This window comes from Drosophila yakuba, chromosome 2R (assembly GCF_016746365.2).
Source record: "Drosophila yakuba strain Tai18E2 chromosome 2R, Prin_Dyak_Tai18E2_2.1, whole genome shotgun sequence".
In the NCBI taxonomy this organism is placed as follows: domain Eukaryota; kingdom Metazoa; phylum Arthropoda; class Insecta; order Diptera; family Drosophilidae; genus Drosophila; species Drosophila yakuba.
In genome coordinates, this window is record NC_052528.2 from 14,187,393 (window position 1) to 14,208,872 (window position 21,480).

The 21,480-nt window shown below is 44.5% G+C and overlaps 8 protein-coding genes and 1 long non-coding RNA gene across 15 annotated transcripts; 5 read left to right on the forward strand and 4 right to left on the reverse strand.

Annotated features, from left to right (window-relative positions):
• Positions 1-1,949: 1,949 nt before the first annotated feature.
• LOC120321207 lies at positions 1,950-5,544 on the reverse strand. The gene is made up of 2 exons (XR_005560792.2): positions 4,427-5,544; positions 1,950-2,656 (listed from the first exon to the last, which is right to left on the reverse strand). It is a non-coding gene; the product is annotated as an uncharacterized LOC120321207 (long non-coding RNA).
• On the forward strand, positions 4,074-11,348 carry LOC6530572 (high mobility group protein Z). 3 transcript variants are annotated; one of them, XM_015197231.3, is made up of 3 exons: positions 4,074-4,238; positions 10,223-10,435; positions 10,519-11,348. In XM_015197231.3, the coding sequence occupies exons 2-3, from the start codon at positions 10,283-10,285 to the stop codon at positions 10,699-10,701; spliced, it is 336 nt and encodes a 111-aa protein (XP_015052717.1). In that variant the 5' UTR covers positions 4,074-4,238; positions 10,223-10,282; the 3' UTR covers positions 10,702-11,348. The 3 variants fall into 3 exon arrangements, with proteins under 3 accessions (XP_015052717.1, XP_015052716.1, XP_002091485.1); XM_015197230.3 differs by lacking the exon at positions 4,074-4,238 and adding an exon at positions 5,772-5,953; XM_002091449.4 differs by lacking the exon at positions 4,074-4,238 and adding an exon at positions 5,775-5,949.
• Positions 11,349-11,601: 253 nt separating this feature from the next.
• Positions 11,602-16,260, forward strand: LOC6530573 (cyclic nucleotide-gated cation channel beta-1). 2 transcript variants are annotated; one of them, XM_039373208.1, is made up of 6 exons: positions 11,602-11,710; positions 12,113-12,200; positions 12,899-14,521; positions 14,584-14,733; positions 14,803-15,232; positions 15,292-16,260. In XM_039373208.1, the coding sequence occupies exons 2-6, from the start codon at positions 12,174-12,176 to the stop codon at positions 16,179-16,181; spliced, it is 3,120 nt and encodes a 1,039-aa protein (XP_039229142.1). In that variant the 5' UTR covers positions 11,602-11,710; positions 12,113-12,173; the 3' UTR covers positions 16,182-16,260. The 2 variants fall into 2 exon arrangements, with proteins under 2 accessions (XP_039229142.1, XP_002091486.1); XM_002091450.3 differs by having other exon boundaries at positions 11,603-11,737.
• Positions 16,185-16,970, reverse strand: LOC6530574 (phosphopantothenoylcysteine decarboxylase). The gene is made up of 3 exons (XM_002091451.4): positions 16,796-16,970; positions 16,593-16,732; positions 16,185-16,533 (listed from the first exon to the last, which is right to left on the reverse strand). Exons 1-3 carry the CDS (start codon positions 16,968-16,970, stop codon positions 16,273-16,275), a joined length of 576 nt encoding a protein of 191 aa, XP_002091487.1. The 3' UTR covers positions 16,185-16,272.
• Positions 16,971-16,985: 15 nt separating this feature from the next.
• Positions 16,986-17,456, reverse strand: LOC6530575 (cytochrome c oxidase assembly protein COX19). Of its 2 annotated transcripts, XM_039373210.2 has the most exons (2): positions 17,332-17,456; positions 16,986-17,258 (listed from the first exon to the last, which is right to left on the reverse strand). In XM_039373210.2, the coding sequence occupies exons 1-2, from the start codon at positions 17,452-17,454 to the stop codon at positions 16,986-16,988; spliced, it is 396 nt and encodes a 131-aa protein (XP_039229144.1). In that variant the 5' UTR covers positions 17,455-17,456. The 2 variants fall into 2 exon arrangements, with proteins under 2 accessions (XP_039229144.1, XP_002091488.1); XM_002091452.4 differs by lacking the exon at positions 17,332-17,456 and having other exon boundaries at positions 16,986-17,270.
• A 332-nt stretch (positions 17,457-17,788) lies between these two features.
• On the forward strand, positions 17,789-18,322 carry LOC26535978. The gene is made up of 2 exons (XM_015197459.3): positions 17,789-17,909; positions 17,983-18,322. The coding sequence occupies exons 1-2, from the start codon at positions 17,872-17,874 to the stop codon at positions 18,140-18,142; spliced, it is 198 nt and encodes a 65-aa protein (XP_015052945.2). The 5' UTR covers positions 17,789-17,871; the 3' UTR covers positions 18,143-18,322.
• LOC120320427 (mitochondrial import inner membrane translocase subunit Tim10) lies at positions 18,192-18,782 on the forward strand. Its single transcript, XM_039372325.2, has 2 exons — positions 18,192-18,342; positions 18,517-18,782. Exons 1-2 carry the CDS (start codon positions 18,192-18,194, stop codon positions 18,642-18,644), a joined length of 279 nt encoding a protein of 92 aa, XP_039228259.1. The 3' UTR covers positions 18,645-18,782.
• Positions 18,737-20,055, reverse strand: LOC6530577 (plant intracellular Ras-group-related LRR protein 7). 3 transcript variants are annotated; one of them, XM_039372323.2, is made up of 4 exons: positions 20,037-20,055; positions 19,772-19,978; positions 19,128-19,712; positions 18,737-19,068 (listed from the first exon to the last, which is right to left on the reverse strand). In XM_039372323.2, the coding sequence occupies exons 2-4, from the start codon at positions 19,949-19,951 to the stop codon at positions 18,808-18,810; spliced, it is 1,026 nt and encodes a 341-aa protein (XP_039228257.1). In that variant the 5' UTR covers positions 19,952-19,978; positions 20,037-20,055; the 3' UTR covers positions 18,737-18,807. The 3 variants fall into 3 exon arrangements, with proteins under 3 accessions (XP_039228257.1, XP_043062844.1, XP_039228258.1); XM_043206909.1 differs by having other exon boundaries at positions 19,772-20,038; XM_039372324.2 differs by lacking the exon at positions 20,037-20,055 and having other exon boundaries at positions 19,128-19,733; positions 19,772-19,863.
• Positions 20,056-20,408: 353 nt separating this feature from the next.
• Positions 20,409-21,321, forward strand: LOC6530578 (immune-induced peptides). The gene is made up of 2 exons (XM_002091455.4): positions 20,409-20,563; positions 20,634-21,321. The coding sequence occupies exons 1-2, from the start codon at positions 20,512-20,514 to the stop codon at positions 20,939-20,941; spliced, it is 360 nt and encodes a 119-aa protein (XP_002091491.1). The 5' UTR covers positions 20,409-20,511; the 3' UTR covers positions 20,942-21,321.
• Positions 21,322-21,480: the final 159 nt, after the last annotated feature.

Sequence of the window (21,480 nt, forward strand, 5' to 3'; positions counted from 1 at the left end):
TTTGATTCCACCTGCTGTGTTACTAAAAGCTTACGGAACGCACTTAATTCAAGCTGTAAACTTGCGACTATTTACTGTTTAATCTCCGATCTTTCAGCAGCACAGAACTCATCTCCAAAGAATCAAACAATCAACTTTGCTTTTCTTTTTGATATGCATTAAATGGAAACAAACCTAGATTTCCAACATAAATACCAAATAACTAAAATTTTCCTTGAAATTACCTTTTGAAGTTACGGCATGAACAATTGCAAGGGGAAATCATAGCTTCGTTAACCCCATTTTATTCCCTACTAAACGATCCCCTACAAAAAGTGGCGCCAAAAAGATATCTTCGCTCGGAGCCGTAAGACCCTCCATAAAACGTAAAGGCAAACCAAAGTGCATTTAGTCCATATGCCAAGCATATTGGTTCGAGTAGGTTGGGCAAAAACGATGCAACGTTGTGGAGCGGCAACAACAAGTGCCCCGTGTGCCTTATACCGTGTCCCCTGTTCCTGCGTTGTTTGCCTGCATCCTGCTGCGAGTACTTCAGTCTCCTGATTGTCTGCACAAGGATATGCCAGGAGTGTAAGTGTATGTGTGCGCGCTGGCAACATTCACTTACTCAAGGCAGCACACGCAGCTCAGTTCCATGAAAGGCACAAACTGCTCGACCCTGCAATCCGCACATATTCGTCTACTAAACCGAATAAATGTGAAGCCGGAGTCCATATTCTTGTGTGGCATGTCCACGTCCAGGCAGCAGGAGTCAACCTAAGCTGGCTAAGCGGGGTCGGTCGGAGGACAGTGGAAAAAGGAAGACCCAGACACACCAAGGATCTCAAAGAGGAATGCTTAGTACACACAAAAAGGTCCGAGGCCTTCACTATGTTACTCTTCAGCCATTACCGAAATGAAAAGTTGCAGCAGAATGTGGCAGGAAAGAAGCATGTGTCCCATAGCTCTTTCTATTTTATGCTCGATGATCAAATGTGCTTTCTAAAGTTCCAATAAACCTTATTATACCTTCTTATACCATCTCCGCAATTAGTTAAAAAATAAATAGAATATATCACTCCTTGGTTAGTGATTTAGTAAATGGGTATGTGATTCCCAAGAGGGTGATATTAGAAGCCAACAAATGAAGATGAACACCCTGTAGAGCATCCATCCTTCGATCGGATTGCTCTCCACAACGCTGGCACAGCCAAGTACATACGCATGCTGGCTCGTTATATCCACATCCTGTCAAATGTGCGCCTCATGCGTCCGTCCCCAATTCGATGAAGCGTCGCCAGTTCGCTCGGCTCGTTAGCCGGTTCGTTTTTGCATACTCCTCCTGATGAGCGGCTGCCCCTCATCCACGGCCACTCCTGGCCGACAATTGCCACCACCGAAAGGCGCCGTCAGTCGCTCAGTCGGCCCGCCGACTGCAGCCCGCTTGGGTATCAAAACCGAAAACGAAACCAACACCGAGCCATAACATCAGAGCCCACCCAACCCAACACCACCCCACACCACCCCACCATCCCCCGGCGATGTCATCCGTCGGCCGGGCCGTTGGCTTCATACTACGGCTATGGCGATGGCTATGGCTACACAGACACACGGCTGAAATGAGACGACAAACAACCATAATAATCGACCGACCCACTGGCACGGTGGGACCAATGGGCAAAAGCATAATATGTGCATTTCTGGATCTAGAAATTATGCTATATTTTCCGGATATCGGTACACAACAATGATATTATGTGAATGCTGCAAAGCAACCCCTTTGTAGGCACCCCAAAATGTTTTGGGTAGAGGTCAATGATCTGTAAAATACGTTACCTTGTTAGTCCCATCAAGGAATACAGTTGCAATACCTTTTATAAAGATATTTGCATTTTTGTAGATATCCTATAATATTTCAGTTAAGGGTGCAAGAAAAGGCTTTACTAAAAGGCATTCAAAATGTAACGATCTTCCACTGAACTACCTAACTTTATGAACAAACTTGCTACTTTGTATCTGATGCGTACCACATTTCGTATCTTAAAGATATTAAAATAAATGTCACTTCAACATGACCATATTCATATTTTACCAATGCGAACTTATCAGTGGCAGTTGCACCACGGAATCACAAATCCGAAATCTGGTTAATCCGTTGAGCGATTCATCATTAGACGCACTCAGATTGTCCCACTGCATTTTCGCATACCCTACGCCCAAACGAATCGGGTTCTTCGGTTGCGTGTGTTGTTTGCCTTTGCTTCGGACTCGGGCAGATACAGATTCAGATTCAGATTCCGACCGATTCAGATACAGTCGCACACACAGTCGCGTATGTGGAACGACCGCCTCAGTCCCTCTTCCTCGCCGTCTCCCTCGCTCCCTCGCACCCTCAGCCCCATCTCGCTCGCACCGACTTCCCTTCAGAGACTCGTTCGGTTCGTATTTTCGTATTTAGCTGTAGCTACAGCCGTGCTGTACTGCGGTCTATAGAGCGAGATACTGGTGAACGAAAAACACTCGGGACTGGTCGACTCGATGAGTGCGCTTTTTCATCGCCGGAATTTCGGCTGTCACTTTCCTCGATTAGATAAGGCCATTTGGAACAGCGCTCTGATATCATTACGCCGATGTATTATTGTTGTAACTTTGAGGCCGTGTCCAATCTGTTTACTTACTACAAATTTGTTTATTTATTATTATTATTATTATTGTAGATTTTCATAAAAAAAAATATTTTATTAATTAAGGCAAACGCCTACAATATATTATTTAATGTGACTATATACCTTTAACAATTTGTACCTAACTTTCGTAAAAATATATATTATAAGTATTCGGCGACAATACCTTGATTACCAGATCACCATAAAATGAATTGGTTATGTATTAATTTTCATACAAAGTAGGGAACACTAAAAATTTTGCAGTGTTTTAAAAATATATTTCTCATTTAAATCGCTTATAACATTTATACATATATCCAAGATGCAATCATGAAAATCACACCCAAACTAATTAGGAACATTAATTACTAAACATTATTTAGGCCAGTCTAAACCAAAGTTTTAAATAAAATTATATATCATTATTAAATGTTATTAATGCCAAATAAATTACTCAATTTTAATTTCTAATTAATGGTTTTAAATGGCATTCGAATGATTTATATTTTCTGAACACTTTCCCATACTATGTACACTGCACGCTCTGTTTTATAGGTTCCTAGCAAACAAAGGTCTAAAATTCAGATTTTCTTAATTAAATATTGAACCATTTAAATGCCATTCGGTAGCCAAATGTTTTTCCAAAATTTCCCCATACCAAAACACTTCAAGTTATTTGAAAAAATTTGATCTTTTTTAACTAAAAATGTGGGATATTACTAATATTTTAATGTTTGCATGCAAAAAATGTCCCAAAACGCGCATATTTAAATAAAATATCAAATAAATTTAAATGCCATTTGTAGGATTGATGTTTTCCCGAAATTTTCCCATACCCAGTACATCCCATGTTAGTGATAAAACCATCTAAAAATCAACTGAAAAGCGGACAAGATATGTCGAACGAGAGTGCTCAAAGCGAACCAGAGGCCAGTCAGGCCAAACCAAGACCAAGACCAGGCGGCCATGTTCAATGCTTTGACTCTGCGCTCTTGCCGTTCCGTTGATACCTCCACCTCCATCTCCGCCTGTACCTCCACCTCCATCACCTCATCCACCGCCGCCTCCTGTGCCGTCCATCTGCTCTGCTCTGGCGTGCTGTGTGTTCATATAACGAACGAACGAACGAACCCAGCAGAGCCAAAGCAAAAACCCACACATCCGCACATTTCGCCAGCCAGGCCAGATACACACCGATAGGGAAACGTTCTGTATCTGTGAGTGCGCCAGTGCCAGTGCCAGTTGCCTGTACCAGTACCAGTGCCAGTAGCGAGCGGCGAGCGATACTCAGACACACACACACACACAGATACTCGGGCACGCACACAGCGACCGAGCAGCAGTTTGCCTGCGTTTGCGTCGTACTCGAGCTATATGGCGTATGGCCGTATGGCTCTGGGCTCTGGCATTCACTCTACGCTGTGTATTTCATATTGCAAAGGCAAAAGCTGTACTACGTACGCTCAAGCGACTTGGGCATTCAGTGCAAAGAAAATTTTATACAGTGAACAGAGCAGCAACTGAACCAAAATCGAGCAGATTTTTACCGATTTGCCGCAATTAAAACGCAAATTACGCGACATTTTCATACGGGTGAGTGTCAAGTGTTTCACTACGATTGATTCGTTATTGTCTAGCCTCAATTATCTGGCCAAATAATATTGCCACGATGGCCGTTTATTATATAAATTTTGCTAAATAAACCAAACGACCCAATTTTTTTCGTGTGGTACTGCTATACGGCTACGGCTACGGCGTGGGCCATACACTCTACTACTTACTACTTGGGGGCCCACATAGAGCCGCATTGCTTTCGCCTTTTGGTTAGGTGGCTTTAGCTTTCGTCCACATCGTGCTCGTATTGGAATTGAAATTTTGAATGGAGGGCGCGCGCGAAATATTGACGGTTATTTTTTGAAATGCAGACGACGCGTCTGTTGGGCGAGCTGATTGGCTTAGCTGATTACTCAATCGATTTAAATGTAAATGTCAAATCAATATTGTAGGTTAAATATTTTCTGGAATGGCCAACTTATCTTTAGTTTGTCAAGGAATTTTTTAACAAACTGAATGATGGCCAAAGGGCGATGGCGACGGTGATGGCAATGTGTAATTGGAAGTGCTGAAATAGGAGTGCTTTATTTTTTAATTTTTGCGGGACGAGGTGGGCGGTACAGGTGGGTGGCAGTGACGACGTTTTGGACGAGCTCTGGGGTATTAAATGGGACGGATAGGGGAAGTGGGCCAGGGGAGGGGGGGAGAGGGTGGTGTGTGAGGAGAGGGGAAAGCGGCGCCGCCAAATACTACTGGCAATTCGTTCTCACAGCTCCATGCTTTTTATATGAACAAACAGGGTACAGTCGCGGCAAAAATAGTCGGAACATGCGCGTCTCATTAAATTTTAGGGTGCTTGCTTTGCGATAAACATTGGTAGGTTTTGTACCGAGGTCGTTTTCAAATGAAATTAAATTTTCAATTTAAAAAAAAAAAAAAATATATATATTTCTTCTGTGACAGCTTTAAAAGGTAGTTTTATAGGGCCCAAAAAGATATCTCAATTTATTTGTATAACCCAAAACATGCAGTTTCAATATTCTGTGCCTGTACTGTGCATGCGCTGTTCCTCTAATTGAGGAGGCCCACCAGTGTGAGACCACGCAAATGAGTCGCCTCGCGTGAGCCGTACACACCCGAAGGTACGCCACTGTGAGCATACAGTCGCCTACCCCCGATGTGCCGTGCTTGTTGGTTGGCTGGCCGGGTTGCTCGCCTCTCAGATACAGATACTTTTGCTTTGGCCTGCCTGTACGTACGTACTCCGTGCTATTTGATGGTCTCGCTGTTCGTCGTTCGTCGCCGTTGCTGCCTTGCTTTTGCTTTTGCTTCTGCTGTGCTGTGTGCTGTGTGTGCTGTGCTGTGCTGTGTGTGCTGTGTATTCCCCCTCTCTCTCTGCCGTTCGCCTCTATGTGTGTTTCTGTTTCGGTTTCGGTTCGGTTTGGTTGGGTTTCTGTATAGCTTGTATGGCCATTGCCTGGTACAGCTGCTTCAGTTGAATTTCAGTTCAGTTCGCTTGCCTATAGACGCTCGCAGTAGCAGTAGCAGGCAGCCAGGCAGCCCAGTACATTTTGTTCAGTTTCAGTCTCAGTTCAGTTCGTGCAAGGCAATTTTCACAGGCAGCAGCAGCAGAGCCCAGTACTCAGCACTCGGCACTCAGCACCAAGTATCCAGTATCCACTATCCAGTATTCAGTATCCAGTACAAGTATCTGAACAACGTTTCGGGCCAAGAAGAACGACAAGGCAAAGTACGTACGTATGTAGATATGGGCATTTTTCATACGATTTTTGCACTTTGCTGGCCAAGCGCAATTACACTCGTCGTCAAATTAGTCGGTCAGGCATTAATCTTCGACTCAAGTGAAATCATGTGCGCGTGAATATATTTATTCGGTTATGTATTTACCCACTTAATCGACGTTTACAAGGTATCCGTGAGATTTTTTGTGGGCCTATGAGTGAATTTAAATCATGTGCTAGATGATAGTTTGCAGAGCGTTTTTGTATTTAAATAATTAATCACAATTAATGGGTGTTTCGTGATGAAATTACCATTTGGTTAATAATTGATAACAATTAGCTGTACATTAATTTGATATTCACTTTGGTTTTATTTTATAAAAATTGAAAAACTTATTTTATTGGTTTTATACCTAAGGGCGAAAATGAAATTATAGGAAGAGCTAAAAGTTTGATTGATTAAAACGACGTTGACATGCAAATTAATGCTGATATGTGAGGTAGATTGATTTAACCACAATAATATTGAGTTAGTCAGTGCATTGAAGTGTGAATGTGAAAACGCTGATTACAGCTTATATGCGATTGGCTAATAAATTTGGTATTTTCATTTTATTTATACTTAGATTATTAACAAGCGGCTTACCTTTAGATTTTTAGAAATAGCACACTAAAAGAAACGAATTAATGAGAATCTTATAATTCATTATTTTTGCTTAAGCACTTAACGACTTTGAAATCTTTGTAACTGCATACTCCGATCAAGGTTCGGTTTGGCCAGTGTAGTTTGTTGTTGGCGGCGGAGCGTTCCCCAGTGCAAGTCACTTTCAGTCGCACCTGCTTGTTGGGGCTCTTGATTTCTGATCGGCTTTGGGTCTCGCCTTCGGGAATTGGCCACCCGCTGTCCACCCACCTGTCGCCGTCTGCGGCTTCTCTTGGCCACAGCCTATTTGCCTGGCATTTTGCACTCTTCCACTTGGTCCTGTCCGGCTAATCCTGTTTTGCTGTGGTAATCAGACCGGACTTTTGCTTTTCTCGCTGCATCTCACTTGATTGATTCCAAGTAATGTTTGCCATGTCTAGCTAGAAACACAGGACCGTTCAGGATCCTTGCTGATCCTCTTGGATCTGGACGCCCATTTAGTCGATTTGCACCTCGTCATTTGATTTTTAGCAGTTTTGTTCTTCCGCGTGCCTGTCGCGTGTTGTTATTTTCTAGCGCTTTGCGTGCTGCACTCTCGAGTGCAGACTAAAAATGGCGCCAAAAGTTTTGTTATTCAGTACCCCCCCATTGACTCACACAAGCTGAAAATAACCAACACACCGATAAGGAGAGAGAGGAGCGAGCGCGATATAGCCATAGCCGCTGAGCTTCAGCTTCTAGGGGGCATTTACAGTTACGAAGCTCTTTTCGCGCCACTTTTGCGCGGGTTCACTTTCCCAATCGAATACGACTACGAGCTAATCTAACGCAGATAGCGGCAGTTGTTCTGAGGTCCGTCAAAGTCACCCACTAGCGATCATACCCGCTTTTCTCAGCTTTGTGATATCACACTGTGTGTGCAGCGCTATCGCTGCTAGTAGAGATCCAGAAGACTACTACTTTTATAATACTGACTTTGAAATGATTCCTAACTTCCTCTTTTCTTTATTGATGCAATGCATCATTATCATAATATTAAGATTTAGGTTTAAAGTTTAAGGCATTTAGTTTTATTATTTTTAGTAAACACAAACCTTTAATATTTGAAATCCAACCTTAGGCTACAATTAGTGCTGCCCTTGCAATTAATATCATGAATAATTTATGAATAAAACCATGGCGCCATCTAGCGTTCCACTTTCAATCTGCTTCGCTAACATGTTGACCTACCTACCCTTTGATTTGTGCCACGACTGTACTGTACACTGAGCGAAAACAGCGATAGCGAGGACGGCCCATTAACCGAGGGCATTAACGGCCTTATGTATCCGCTCGTTGAAAGTCACCACTGTGCGTTCCACGCTCTCCAGCGAAAAACACATAGAGGCCATCCAGTGCGCAAATCCCTGGGAAAGTATCTACCCTAAAATGCTGGTTCTGCGCACAAGCTTCCTGCTGCAGGCAAGCCAATACTTCGTTGGGTTTTTGCTGGGCGGTTTGGGTGGATTCGGTTGGACGCGGTGGTTCGGTGGCACGGTGGCACGGTGGTTGCTATTTGCACTGGTGGTGCTGCACGGAAAGTCTCTCCTCCGGCCGGGTGGCATTAAAAACACACGCCATAAACACATACAGGCGACCAGATAAGCGTTGTCAGTTGTCTCTCAGTTGACGTCAACGCGACGCCGCTGCCTCATTTGCTGCTTCAGTCGCTGTCGATGCCGCCGTCGCTGCTGCTGTCGCTGCCTCTGTTGACGCACTGCTTTTCAATTTTTAGATCGGCAAACCGACATTTGTGCTGTATTTTCCACTGAAAAGGATTTGCGTTTTTTGCAGCTCCTTATTTTGTATTCCGTTTAATATGCTTTGTGCGCCTTTTGTGTGGGTTCTCTGTTTGTCGTTAGTCTGGGCTTTCATTATGCCACATGCACAAGGGGCGGCCGCAACACGTTGCGTATGCGTAATGTGCCATGTTGCCAACGCTGCGTATGCGTAATGCTGCTGAATAATGGAACAACATGGATGCGTTGCTAGTCAACTAGGGGAATTATGAGCTCAAATTATGAAAAGTAACTATTTTAGATGTATTGTGAAGAGTTAAGTTATTGTTCTATCTTTTGGTTTATAAGATATCGGATCTTAGGTAGTATTTCCTCTTAAAAATCTATCGTAAAATGGTTACATTTCGTTTATGTTTGATTCTAGGGAATTCAAAATTTTTTGATGTGCATCGTAAAGCTAAAAAATGCATTATATATGCGGAGGATTTTTAATTTAGGCGTTAAACTTTGTTATAACTCGGAAATGCTTTCAGCAAGCTCACAGTGCAGAACAACAGATACAGATATGTATATTTACGCAACCGACTATGCACATACAATCGCACCAATGGGAAATGGTTTTCGCTTTCGATTTTCTAGGTGGACCCCCACTGGCAAAGGAAAATATACATGCATATATACATATGTATATAGATAAAGAGGGGAAGAATAGGGAGGTGGAATCCTGGCTGCCTCACGTGTTGCCGCAATATGCGAAGCCTCGCCAGCCATCAACCGTCTATCTGGTGGATGCGTGTGTGTCTGTGTCTGCATTAAACTAGCAACAATTTTGCCGCCGTTTTCCTGTTGCACCCGGACACAGGATACGCAGATACGACTATGTATGTACGAGGTATTGGCGTGGGGGGAGGAAGGGGGTGTTTGGTTGGAAGTGACGATGTCCCCCAGCCGCTGGCCAAACGATGGTGTTGTGCAATCTGCAATGTGCGATGTGCGATGGCGGCTGCCTGATTGATGCGCCACTCGTCCAGCCACCTCCTCATGCCTCCCACTTGGCTCCTCAGGTCGCAGATTCCTTCGCTTTCGAGTCGTTTGTTAACCCAATTCACGTCGTTATGCTCCTCCGTCTGCAGCAACCCACCGTCGTCTCCTCATTTCCCCGCCCTCCCCCAACGATGTCGACTTCGATGTGGATGTGGATGTCGATGTCGATGTCTCGTTGTCGTGCATTTTGCGCTGAATTCCTGGATTTGGGTCAAGTGCATGGCTCATGGCTCATGGCTCATGGCTGTTGTTTTGGGGGGCAGAGTGTCGTCGTCATCGTTGGCGCCTCATTTGCATGCCCAACTCCCAGCTGATTTGCTAAGGCGCTCGGGCTCTTTAAAGTCCGGTGCAAAAATGCACTCCTTGTGGTCATTGAACTCTGTGTTATATAAATGCAAGGCTTATATGATGGTCCGATGAGTACATATGTACAAGAAATCGACACCCGCAATTAATTGGAAATATTGCTGCCATAAATAGCCATTATGTGCGGGGCTTATATAAAGCCGCAAGGATTATGTATCAAAAGTATTTCATTTACGTTGCCATCTGGGCGGCAAAAAGGGGTGGGGCTAAAGCCAGGGGTCATTTCACCGCGACCGGCATATTTAATTAATGGCTGCCCAAAATGCAATTATTGAAAATTCAATCGGCCGAGTCAGAAGCAAAAGGAAAACATATGCACCTGTCTGTGATTTAAATTAAAATAAACATATTTAAATTCCAGGGGAATTTTAAATAAAATTACCTATTTTTTGTTTATAATTTTATCAAGGCATTATCATGATTTTTAATGAATATTTTGTCTTCTTGCAGCTGCTTAAGTGCTCAGCCCTGATATATATTCCTTGAAAGAAGTCAAATTTAACCAGAAAAATGAGTGGAGATCGCCCGAAGCGTCCCCTGTCCGCCTACATGCTGTGGCTCAACGAGACCCGCGAACAGATCAAGAAGGATAATCCCGGCAGCAAGGTGACAGACATCGCCAAGCGGGGCGGAGAGCTCTGGCGCGGATTGAAAGATAAGACCGTAAGTAGAGGCAACCAGTAATTAGCAGCCCGAAACCGATAACTGATAACTGATTCCTTGGCATTTTCGCTACCTTTTCGCAGGAGTGGGAGCAGAAGGCCATCAAAATGAAGGAGGAGTACAACAAGGCGGTGAAGGAGTACGAGGCCAATGGCGGCACCGATTCGGGAGCGCCCAAGAAGCGAAAGAAGGCGGCCGCCAAGCCAGCCAAGAAGGCCAAGAAGAAAGAGTCCTCCGAGGAGGAGGAGGAGGACGAGAGCGAGTAGACGGTTGCATCCACCGAAATGGGCAACGTTTTTCTGCATAAGTTTTAAAATACATTTTATTAATGTAATTTTTTAAGTGACAAAAAAAACCCACAAAAATGAAAACCAAGAAAAAAACCTAATTAAAAACCAAACAAAAAAAATATGAAAAAAAAAACAAAGAAAAACCGAATTAAGACCTTAAATCTTTAAATATGCACTGAATCCATTATCCAGATACACACATGCCAACACACACAGCATAAAGCATAAAGACTAAGTTGAAGATGTGAAGGATCACACACACATTATTTCCAGTCATCTGTTCTTTATATTCTAGGTTTGTACGTATAAATGTATCTATATGTATGACACTCCCCCCACAACACACATACAGCCCACTGCCCCCAAAAGTGGCCACTCCCCGCGCTCCCTCTTTAGCCACTTTCGATCGCGTCAAGTTATTTGAATTTTGAGTCCCTCGATTCGAGAGCAAAAAGTTATATATATATACATACATTTTAAACCGTATACATAAATATATATTTAAATATATATTATGTAATTTAAAAAGGAAAACAAAAAACCATTATTACAAATATGTAATTGTGAATGTAGAGCTGAATGGAATATTTAAAAAAAAATATATAAAAATTCTGAAAACTCAAGGCGTTGGATTGAATTTACTTTGGTTTTTGGGAGCTGGATAAACATTTTATTCACAGGGAACTTGAGTGGTACACGTTTATAAAGGAAAGGTAATTAGTAATAAGTATTAAGTAATTTAGTTAAATATTATAGGAGTGATTTTATTGGTCATAAATATTTAAGCAGCATTTTCTTTTACAAAACAGTTTGGATAACTTTCAATAGCTTTTGCACCACTGTATCTGAACGAAGCGAAAAGCGCCTGCGTTAAAATTGTTTGGACTAACTAAACAGATGTACCGCGTTTTGCTGACCAGTTTATCTTCCTCTGCATCGACGGCTGGTGACTTTCTGTCTAGGATCGAGGTCCTCCGCCGAAAAAGTAGATTTACCCAAAGAAGTAGTGCAAGTAAGTTTAGAGGTAGTGCTACCAACACACCTCAGCAGTGAATTAAATAAAAGCAAAGACTTTAGCACTAAATTAAATACCTGTGGAGGTCCAGGTGAACATTTCACCAATTTTCAACCACCTGTTGACTCCGCTTATCAACAAGAAAAGAAAGAAAAACGGTGGAAATACGATTGGCGCACTACAAGTTGCAACAGCTGGAAAAATCAATAGTGCGTAGAGCGTATGAATAGGCAAAATAAATAATAAGCAGAATAGATAACACTCGATAGGGTCAAGTGCATTGCGATTTGCGTGTCCAGCCAGCACATTAATCATACGCCGTGTGCAACACGCACCACGCTAAACTCGTTTCTTTCCCCCGCTTAATTACAGGCTAACGACCCTGAACTCTTCGCTGACACTGAACTTGTCCGCTGGCAGGTCGGTCAACACGATGTCCAGCATGGCACGTTTTCGGAAGGTAAGCTATGGCCAATTTCTACTATATATAGTATATATATTTCTGGAGCTATACAATTGAAATGGTGCAATGTATGTGCGTAGCTTTTTGACTGATTGAACTGATTCAAATGATTCTTGAATGGTATTCCCAGTGATACGTATGGTAATTTCTATTCAAATTAGGAATAGCAAAGAAGAAAATCGTATTAGTTAAACTTTATGAAAAACTTACAGATAAAATTTACCTTAAATGATTACTTATGGTTTGATAATTTGGTTTCTTATCAGTGAAAGGTTCTTTAAAGAAAGATTCACAGGTGTTTTACTCGCTTTTCCTTTGTTGTTAGTAAAATAAAAGAGCTATTTTCACTGCGACCTCAACTTTTACTATGATTAGCAGGCAAAGTTGAATGTGCCCTAGGCAGGACTTCCGTCCAAGGACTTGAAAAGTAGAGTCCACGACCCTTTTGGGTTCATACTCCTTTGGCTTCCATGTGAGGCGAATAGTTTGGTGGATGAGCTCTTGGCGTTACAGCGACTACATAGTGCCGATGTGCGGGTGTCTCCAGTAATTACCATGCGAATCACACAAAACTGTCCCCCCGTTTTTGTTGTTTTTATTGCATTTGCGTGCTGGTTCGCCTTGTTTTTATTTGCGTGTATTTCTAAAACCGACCCTCAATCGACTGAACGTGCTGCTCATTCGCTCATTTGCAGGTGAATCGTCCAAGTGAGAAGCTCGAACCGGAGGCGAGTGCATCGTTGCTAAAGTCATCCCCGAATATTTTGGAGAACTTTGCCTACGACGAGTTCCAGTCACCGCAGGCAAATCACCCGCTTCTCAAGCGGATGGCCACCTCACCCGTTGCCCAAACCGGCTCCCAGAGCAGCTCGTCCTCCAGTTCATCGTCGCGGAAGGAGCCCAAGTTCTGCGACACCCTGGAGCGACATGCCTTCATGCGGAATGTTATTAACCAGCAGCCGGAAAGCACACGCCGCTACTCGAGTCCGGGCGAAAAGGAGGCCCAGGTGCGGCGCAGTCTGGAGGAGATCACCAAGGATCTGAAGGAGATCGAGCAGTTCGTCAGTGCCACCGAGGAGCTCATGCAGCGGGAGAAGGAACAGGAGCAGATGCTGTACTCCAACAAGGAGAACAAGTGCCCCAGTCCGGTGAAGAGGGTTACCTATAAGATAAATGCCTACAAGGCGCCGCCCAGAAGACATCGACCTGGAAGTCCACGATTCTACCACTCCAGATTGTACTTTAGGAATGGGAAAATTGGATGTGTGGACTCCACGGAGCATCAGAACAACGTGGGCGCCACTCACGCTCTGGTCAAGCACATACTGCACCATGAGAAGCCCCTGGTGAGTCCGGATAGTGTGAGGAGAGTGCTCGAACAGGAGAGCTTCGAAATGGTTCCACTACCAGGAGCTGTGCCCGAGGTCGTACCCGATCCGATTGCCATTCAGCGGGCGGAGGAACTGGCCGCAGCCACGGGCCAGGTGGTGTTGCCCAAGGAGGATGAGGAGGAGGAGAAGAACTCATCACTGCATCAGGTGCAATCCCCACCGGTCATCGACGAGGACGAACAGGATGTTCAGATATGTTACAACGAATCGCCGGAACTTCAGAATGAAGATCGAAACGAACGAACGCAGCGGACACCCTCGATTAACGAGAGCGAGATAGTGGCTGTTGATGAACCGGACACGGAAATTAACTCGGATGTGGATCACCGCAAGCCAAGCAGTGCCGCTAGCTTGGACTCCCAGGGCCAGCAGTTCCTCCGCGACCAGGTCCGTCATCTGGTTCGACGCTTTACAGCCAGGGCAAATAAGGTGAAGTCCCGGATCGAGCTGCCACCAACTCCATCGTCCAGCAGCACGGCCAGCTCACCATCTCCGCCACCAACCAAGAGTCTGCATCCTTCTCCGCAGCACAAGGTGCGTCTGGTGCCAGCAGGTCAATCGCCTCATCGCGGAAGGCTCTTCGAAGCGGACACTCCCCGGTCCAATGTGTGGCTCTGCTCCAGCTTGTGCGGCGCCAACAATGATGAGCGTACCCTGGATCCCCAGGGCAAGATCTACATCTCCTGGCTATGCGTTGTGTCGCTATCGTTCCTTTACAACGCCTGGGTAATCCCGCTGCGTGCCTCGTTTCCCTTTCAGACCAAGGAGAACACCAACATCTGGCTGGCCTGTGACTTTTGTGCCGACATTATATACCTGTTGGATGTGGTCTTCTTTAAACATCGGGTTATGTACCTCTTTGAGGGATTTTGGGTGAAAAACAAGAACCTCACCAGGAAGAACTACATGCGAAAACTGCAGTTTAAGGTGGGCTAAATTACAATTTACTTTAAAATGGTAACTAGAAATAATAATAATGTATGTTCTAGTTGGATCTTCTGGCCCTTCTTCCGCTGGAGCTACTGTACTTTAAACTGGGTACAAATGCGGTTTGGCTGCGTTTTCCACGGTTCTTCAAGATTCAGAGCTTCTGGGAAGTGTTTCGCCTTTTGGATCGAGTGATATCTTCTCCACACTTCGTAAGATATTACTACAATCCCCAAACATTCATTAGTTAAGCAACTAAACATACACTTTTGAATATATAGGTTCGAGTGGCCAAAACCCTAACCTACATGCTCTACATGATCCACATCACGGCTGCTCTCTACTACGCCTATAGCGACTACCAGGGTCTGGGACAGAATCGTTGGGTCTTCAGCGGCAAGGGCCATCCCTATGTGAGGTGCTTCGCGTTTGCCACCAAGACGGCCACTTCGATAGGGAAAAATCCCAAACCGGAACGCCAGGGAGAGTACGTCTTCATGACGGTGGCCTGGCTAATGGGCGTCTTTGTATTCGCACTGCTCATCGGTCAGATCAGGGACATCATTTCGACAGCCACGAGGAACAAGCATGAGTATCGCCAGCTGGAGGATGAGACACTGGAGTACATGCGACGCCTCAATCTCTCCCAGGAGGTGCAGTCAAGGGTCAAAATGTGGTTCCAGTTTACATGGGAACAGCAGCGCACTTTGGGTTCGTATTCTCATCTAATACTTTTCAGATGCAACAACTAATTAAGTTTATATCCGCAGATGAATCCAACATATTGGACGCATTGCCCATTAATTTGAAAACCGATATCGCCATCTCCGTGCACATCCAAACGCTCTCCAAGGTGCAACTCTTTGCTGATTGCGAGGAGGCTTTACTCAGAGATTTGGTTCTAAAACTGAGGGCAGTCACATTTCTGCCAGGAGATTTCGTTTGCCGCAAGGGCGAGGTGGGCAGAGAGATGTATATCGTGAAACTGGGACAGGTTCAAGTGATGGGTGGACCTAGTAGCGATGTAGTGCTGGCCACTCTAACCGAAGGTTCCGTATTCGGTGAGATCAGTCTGCTTGGAATCAATGGAGCGGATCGCAGAACAGCAGATGTGCGATCCAAAGGCTACTCCAACCTGTTTGTGTTGTCCAAATCGGATCTTAACGAGGTCATTGCTTACTATCCCAATGCCCAGGCGATTCTCAAGAAGCGTGCACGCCAACTAATGCGGAAAAATGCAGCCAGGGAGCGGGAAGAGGAGCGAGAGCGAGCACGCAGTGCCCTGCAGGCAGATGTGGTTATCGGGAATCCCAAAACACCAGAGACGGCACCGAAACTTCTGCAGACAGTTATCCAGGCGCTGCCGTTTGAATCGCCCGCCGTGGTGCTCATCACAAGAGGTTCGAAGAGGATGCGCCGTAAACGCCAATCCGTACAGATGGAGACCATTGTGGAGCCCAAGATGGAGGTCACAGGCGCCGCCGAATCGCAGGATCAAAAGAGTTTGAAGCCGGGTCGATGCTCGCCAGATTTGCTATCTTCCATACAACAAGAGCTGAAGTCTAAGCACAAGTTTATCAACCTCACAGATTCGGAGAAGGCGCTGATCAGCCAATCGGCTAACAATTCCCTGGAGGACATGAAGGTCGTGGATCTCTAAGAGTTCATAGCCAATTCCATATTATTTGTCTAACTATTGTAACAAAATATTCTGCGATATAAACTTTGTGTGTATAACATTTGATTTTTAACTAATTACTCGGCTGAAATGCAGATAACACCGCTTGCACAATTGTGGGCACCTCTGCCATGGCACCGTTTCCAGTATCCCCGCACATAAGAGTCTTGGAGATGCAGGGTATCTCTTTGTAGCCCCAACTGGTCAGCTTGTCAATCTGCTCCCGGGTTATTGGATGGTCGTACATACGGGTATTCATCGCAGGTGCAAAGAGCAGAGGTTTCTGAAGGTCCCAAGCACGAACCACACACATTACGATGTTATCGCAAATCCCCTGTCATAAACAAAGATACAGAAATATTTTGTGTGTCTAAAAAGTGGTCTCCAACTTACGGTGGCCATTTTGGACAGAGAGTTTGCGCTGAGGGGGGCAATCACCAGCAAATCCGCCCACTTGCCTAGGTCTATGTGCAGTACAGGATCTCCTCGCTTATTCCAGGTGATCCACTCGTCGCGATTGTGGTAAATGGGTACTACAATATACATATAAAACAATGGTAGTTAATTTTATATGGCCGGAGATGAAGATAACCCACCATTTTCGGGAATTTGCTCCAGTTCAAAGAAGTGCTTGGCTGATTCGGTAATAAGTACTTTCAGGTTGAACTTGAATGGTAGGCGCTCGTCGGAGAGCTCCCGGATTAACTGGGCTAACTTAATGGTGGCCACACTTCCGGTGGCCGCTATCATCACATTACGTTCGGGTTTCATGGTTCTCAATGCCGGCTATTGCTCCTGGACCTCCGGTGCTTTTTGATCGGTCTTGGTGCTCTGGTCGTGAAAACCCAACTTGGACCATTCGGTTTTCTCCATAAGATTGTTGTCCATGCGGCAGGCCAGATAATTCTGCGCGTCCTGGCGGCACTGGCTCGTATCCTGGGCGTTCTTGCGGAGACAACTGGCGTAGAGCAGGAATTGCTTCTTACAGAGGCCTTCGTGGTCCAGGGGAAAGGAACCCTTCTCGGGCGGCGTAGGCACGAACTTCTTCTGGCTGTAGATCTGCGAAGTCATTTGTGAGTAGATCTGCGAGCCTCTTATCTTAATTCATTCATAAAATATGACTTTAAATTACGAAATTATTGTGTAAACAGCTGGTGAGTGTGACCAGAGGAGGTTGAGAAACACAATTTGACAAATACTTATAGTGACGAGGGTCAATTCTAATTCTTATGTAAATTAAAATATTAGGAATCATTAAAAATGGAATAATGTTTCAAATTAAATAGGAAATAATTCAAATAAATAAACAAAAGTTAGATCTTTAATAAAGTAATAATTTATATGTTGCTTGCGCATTTATCGTTGACAGGCCTTTTATGTTAATAATTTATCAATAGCATTAAAACCTAACATTTTGTGATACTATTAAAACCTTTGGTGAACATAATCAGCAAATGCTGATTAACTGATCAGTAAGTATAGTTTTAAGAAGCAAAGCCGCCAATTACAGATCTACTCTGTTTTCTAACCAACCCAAGTCACAGATTCCCTATTCAGTGACTTTCATTGAGGGAATACCCCCTATGTGACAGCTGTCACACGTGCCAGTGATAAAAAATCCCGCACACCTACCATCCAAACGCGTTAGTGTGTCGTTTTTTCGTAGCAGGCTATGTCGTTGGGCAACGCAGGGCGAATTGCTGTCTGTTGGTTTGTAGAAAAATCGTTTTTAGTTACACACGCCTAACTCTACTATATGGTTTTTGAAAATTTAAAAAAACAGGACTGTTCTGACCGTGGGTGGCGTGTACGCATTTGTGCTGTCGAAGAGATCCGTTGAGAACCGGCGTTACGAGAGCATGCGAGTGCGTGAGCGCATGAGGAAGGCAAACCAAGGGGATTACGACTCAACCGCAGCATCGGACAGGCGATTCGACTACTAAGTGGTAGCACCCAGTCTCTACATCCCAGCAGAAACACACCCACAACACGATGGCATTGCCCCAGATCAGCTCCGCCGACCAGGCCAAGCTGCAGATGATGCAGGAGATGGAGATCGAAATGATGTCCGATTTATATAACCGCATGACGAACGCTTGCCACAAGAAGTGCATTCCGCCCCGCTACTCCGAATCGGAGTTGGGTGAGTATCCATACCACATAGAAAGTTGTATCTGGGACTAACCATGCGCTTCAATTTAGCAAAAGTGCCTAGGCCGCTCATATTCCTCTTTGTAGTTTTTAAGCTTACGAAATTCAAACAGAAATCTTGAAACTTTGACCACAATCTCATTTCAATGCTTTCCGCAACTTACAGGCAAAGGCGAGATGGTGTGCATTGATCGTTGTGTGGCCAAGTACCTGGACATTCACGAGAAGATCGGCAAGAAGCTGACGGCCATGTCCATGCAGGACGAGGAGCTGATGAAGAAGATGTCTAGTTAACCTGGCTCCACCCATTAACCCAAACTTCCGCTTAACCAATGTGCATTTTTGAAGCGCTACGATTGTTAGAGGTACATGTACAAAACACCCAGTTGTAGAGAATAAACCACAGATTTATGTGTGCTACATAATATCAAATCTCGTTTGACACACACTAATGATTTCAAAAGGTGGTGACAAAGCGCGACATTTCCGGCAGCATGACACTCAGATCCTCGATGTTGTTCTCCAACGTACTCTCGTCCGTCGTGTCCAGTTCGCTGGTCCGCACGCTGTTCGCCCAGTCGGAGGAGTCCATGTCCTGTCCCGCACCTCGCGCCTGATCCTCCTGCTGTTCCTGGGTGTTGAGGCTAGCTCGACTGGTGAGACCATCACTGATATCGGCGGGATCTGACGGCAACTCCACATAAAGGTTCGTCTGACGCTGAAAAATACCAAGAAATTCAACTGAAGGGAAACACAAAGATGGCCTGTGAGCCTCACCAAAGCCATTAGCTGTAGATCGCGGTGCAGACTGATGGGATTCTTGGAGAGGTTGAGCATGTGAAGAGTGCGCAGCTCCTCCAGCTGGGACCTCGTGGGCAGCTCGTCAATACGGTTTTCGTTGAGGAAAACGAACCGCAACTTCTGCATGGCCATCAACATCCTAGGTAGTCGCCGCAAACGATTCCCCTTCAGATTCAGATGCACTAAATTTCCCAGCAGCGCCATGGTCAATGGCACATCGCTGAGTTCGCAGCCCTCGGCTGTGAGCCAACGGAGCGAAGATAGAGCCCCAATGGCATCGGGCAATTTCTGTAAGGGATTTCCCCGTACGCCCAGCGTCTCGAGGTGTTCACAGTTGCGAATTTCAGTGGGCAGCTCCAACAGTCCGGTATTATTGCACCAGAAGGTCTCCAGCAGGGTGAGGTATCCAATTTCGGGGGGCAAACAACTAATGCTATTGCAGCTGATGTTGAGGAACTTCAGCCGGACCAAACGACAGATGCAGAGCGGGAACTCGTCCAGTTTATTGTAGTCCAATGTGAGGACTTGCAGTCGCATCAAACTGCCAATGGAGGATGGAATCTGTCAATGGGGATGGCGAGTCTATTATTTCATTGGCTATTTTGTGCACTTGCTTCCACCTTTGTTAGCTTGTTTTGGTTGAGGAAGAGCTTCATCAGCGTCTCGCACTTCTCGATAATGTCCGGAACCTGCGAGATTTGGTAGTGGGACAGATTCAGGGAGAACGCCTTCTTGTAGATGGCATCCTCGCAGTTGGCCAGCACATAGTTGTTGCGGAAGAACTGACAAATCTTCTCCATGTCGCCTCCAATAAGTGTCTACTTCTGCTGTACTTGAATTTAGTAGTCTTGGATTCCAAACAATTTCACTCTTCTGAAAACCTACTATGTTTTTGGTGCTAGTAGCTTTGTTCTCAGGACTCAAGTTTTGTAGTTTCGAACTGTCGCCTCTTTTGCGCTTTTTTTCGTTTGTTTTGAGTGCACATTATATAACGATTCTGGGAGCCTATATATGCACAAAAATCTGTAAATGTCTGCTCCCATTTGTTGCACTCTCTGCTCGCTTTCTCTTCCCAAACTAGTGAACTAAATTTAACAATTTCATTAGCTGGGTAAAAGCATAAGCAAAATGCTAGACATTGGCAATAGGGTAGTTCTATTTTAGAATCGGTACATTGTTGCCTGTAATGTTTGTCGTCTAAGGAAAGCTCCACATTGGGAGCCCATTCTATCCGTTCTCACATCTGACATCACCCACTCTCAACTGCTAATTGGCAAAAGCTCGTCTATTTGTATAAATTGATTTCAAATCACTAAGCCGAGCTCAGTTGTTATTGCGCTCAGTGGCTGGAAAGTACATCATGAGATCGTATATTGTACTTGCTTTCGTAGTGGGCACTTTGTTGTTCGCCGGTAAGTCGAGTGTGGGAAACACCCGAACCATTCATACACGAATTCCATACAACTCTCTGTTTTCCATCAGCGACAAATGCGCAGCAGAACTATGATGGAAGAAATGGTCCCCATCAATTCGGAACACCTGGCAATGGCATTTACATACGCGGTGAAAACGAAGGACCCTACACAGTGCCCGGAGTGGATGGCATCTTCCAAAACTCAAATGGCCAACATTCCTACACCGATGAGCAGGGAAATACCTACATACATTCCTCAACGGGAAATGCACGCACACATTCCCCAACGGGAACTACCAAAAGTTTGGCCTCTTCACCCTTGAGCTTCAGCATGGGTGGCGTCCTCATTGTGCTTATCAATCTATTGACCTTTTAAAGGCCGGCTCCAAGTGCAAAAATTCGTCAGCGGGAAATGCCCATACACATTCCTCAATGGGAACTACCAAGAGTTTGGCCTCTTCACCTTTAAGCTTCAGCATGGGTGGCGTCCTCATTGTGGTTATCAGTTTAATAACCATGTTCCAAGTGCAAAAGTTTCAATTAATTAATTTGACACATTGTTTTCTAGTTCTCTCCCACGAGAATTTTTCTTTTCAATTGCTTACATAAAAAGACTATTTTTCTTTTAAAGTTTCTGCACATTTATTTATATGCTATTTCTTTTGATCACCTTTCTTTGCTTTAGATTATACACAAATTATTTGGCTATTAAACAAGAAATAAAATAATACAAACTATTACCAGTTCTTTTGAAAAGTGCGGCATTTTTATTATCGATAAGGCACGTAAGAGAGTGATTTTTAAGTGGCAAGAAAGATCTGAATCGTATTCGCATTGAGTTGCAACTTAAATTAAAAATCTGGGCAAATATTGTTATTATAATTTCAATATAATTATATATTATTATAATTATTT

What these genes read in the sequence shown, in the direction of transcription:
- LOC6530574 (XM_002091451.4), bottom strand. Translation starts at nt 16,970, where the DNA reads ATGAAACCCGAACGTAATGTGATGATAGCGGCCACCGGAAGTGTGGCC. An exon ending in GGAGCAAATTCCCGAAAATG is followed by an intron (nt 16,733 to 16,795) that starts GTGGGTTATCTT and finishes TGTATATTGTAG; the next exon opens with TACCCATTTACCACAATCGC. An exon ending in CTCTGTCCAAAATGGCCACC is followed by an intron (nt 16,534 to 16,592) that starts GTAAGTTGGAGA and finishes TGTTTATGACAG; the next exon opens with GGGATTTGCGATAACATCGT.
- LOC120320427 (XM_039372325.2), top strand. Translation starts at nt 18,192, where the DNA reads ATGGCATTGCCCCAGATCAGCTCCGCCGACCAGGCCAAGCTGCAGATG. An exon ending in CTACTCCGAATCGGAGTTGG is followed by an intron (nt 18,343 to 18,516) that starts GTGAGTATCCAT and finishes CGCAACTTACAG; the next exon opens with GCAAAGGCGAGATGGTGTGC.
- LOC26535978 (XM_015197459.3), top strand. Translation starts at nt 17,872, where the DNA reads ATGTCGTTGGGCAACGCAGGGCGAATTGCTGTCTGTTG. An exon ending in GGGCGAATTGCTGTCTGTTG is followed by an intron (nt 17,910 to 17,982) that starts GTTTGTAGAAAA and finishes TTAAAAAAACAG; the next exon opens with GACTGTTCTGACCGTGGGTG.
- LOC6530572 (XM_015197231.3), top strand. Translation starts at nt 10,283, where the DNA reads ATGAGTGGAGATCGCCCGAAGCGTCCCCTGTCCGCCTACATGCTGTGG. An exon ending in GCGGATTGAAAGATAAGACC is followed by an intron (nt 10,436 to 10,518) that starts GTAAGTAGAGGC and finishes ACCTTTTCGCAG; the next exon opens with GAGTGGGAGCAGAAGGCCAT.
- LOC6530578 (XM_002091455.4), top strand. Translation starts at nt 20,512, where the DNA reads ATGAGATCGTATATTGTACTTGCTTTCGTAGTGGGCACTTTGTTGTTC. An exon ending in GGGCACTTTGTTGTTCGCCG is followed by an intron (nt 20,564 to 20,633) that starts GTAAGTCGAGTG and finishes GTTTTCCATCAG; the next exon opens with CGACAAATGCGCAGCAGAAC.
- LOC6530577 (XM_039372323.2), bottom strand. Translation starts at nt 19,951, where the DNA reads ATGGAGAAGATTTGTCAGTTCTTCCGCAACAACTATGTGCTGGCCAAC. An exon ending in ACCAAAACAAGCTAACAAAG is followed by an intron (nt 19,713 to 19,771) that starts GTGGAAGCAAGT and finishes CCCCATTGACAG; the next exon opens with ATTCCATCCTCCATTGGCAG. An exon ending in ATCTACAGCTAATGGCTTTG is followed by an intron (nt 19,069 to 19,127) that starts GTGAGGCTCACA and finishes GGTATTTTTCAG; the next exon opens with CGTCAGACGAACCTTTATGT.
- LOC6530575 (XM_039373210.2), bottom strand. Translation starts at nt 17,454, where the DNA reads ATGATTCCTAATATTTTAATTTACATAAGAATTAGAATTGACCCTCGT. An exon ending in GCTGTTTACACAATAATTTC is followed by an intron (nt 17,259 to 17,331) that starts GTAATTTAAAGT and finishes ATGACTTCGCAG; the next exon opens with ATCTACAGCCAGAAGAAGTT.
- LOC6530573 (XM_039373208.1), top strand. Translation starts at nt 12,174, where the DNA reads ATGTCCAGCATGGCACGTTTTCGGAAG. An exon ending in GCATGGCACGTTTTCGGAAG is followed by an intron (nt 12,201 to 12,898) that starts GTAAGCTATGGC and finishes GCTCATTTGCAG; the next exon opens with GTGAATCGTCCAAGTGAGAA. An exon ending in GGAACAGCAGCGCACTTTGG is followed by an intron (nt 15,233 to 15,291) that starts GTTCGTATTCTC and finishes TTATATCCGCAG; the next exon opens with ATGAATCCAACATATTGGAC.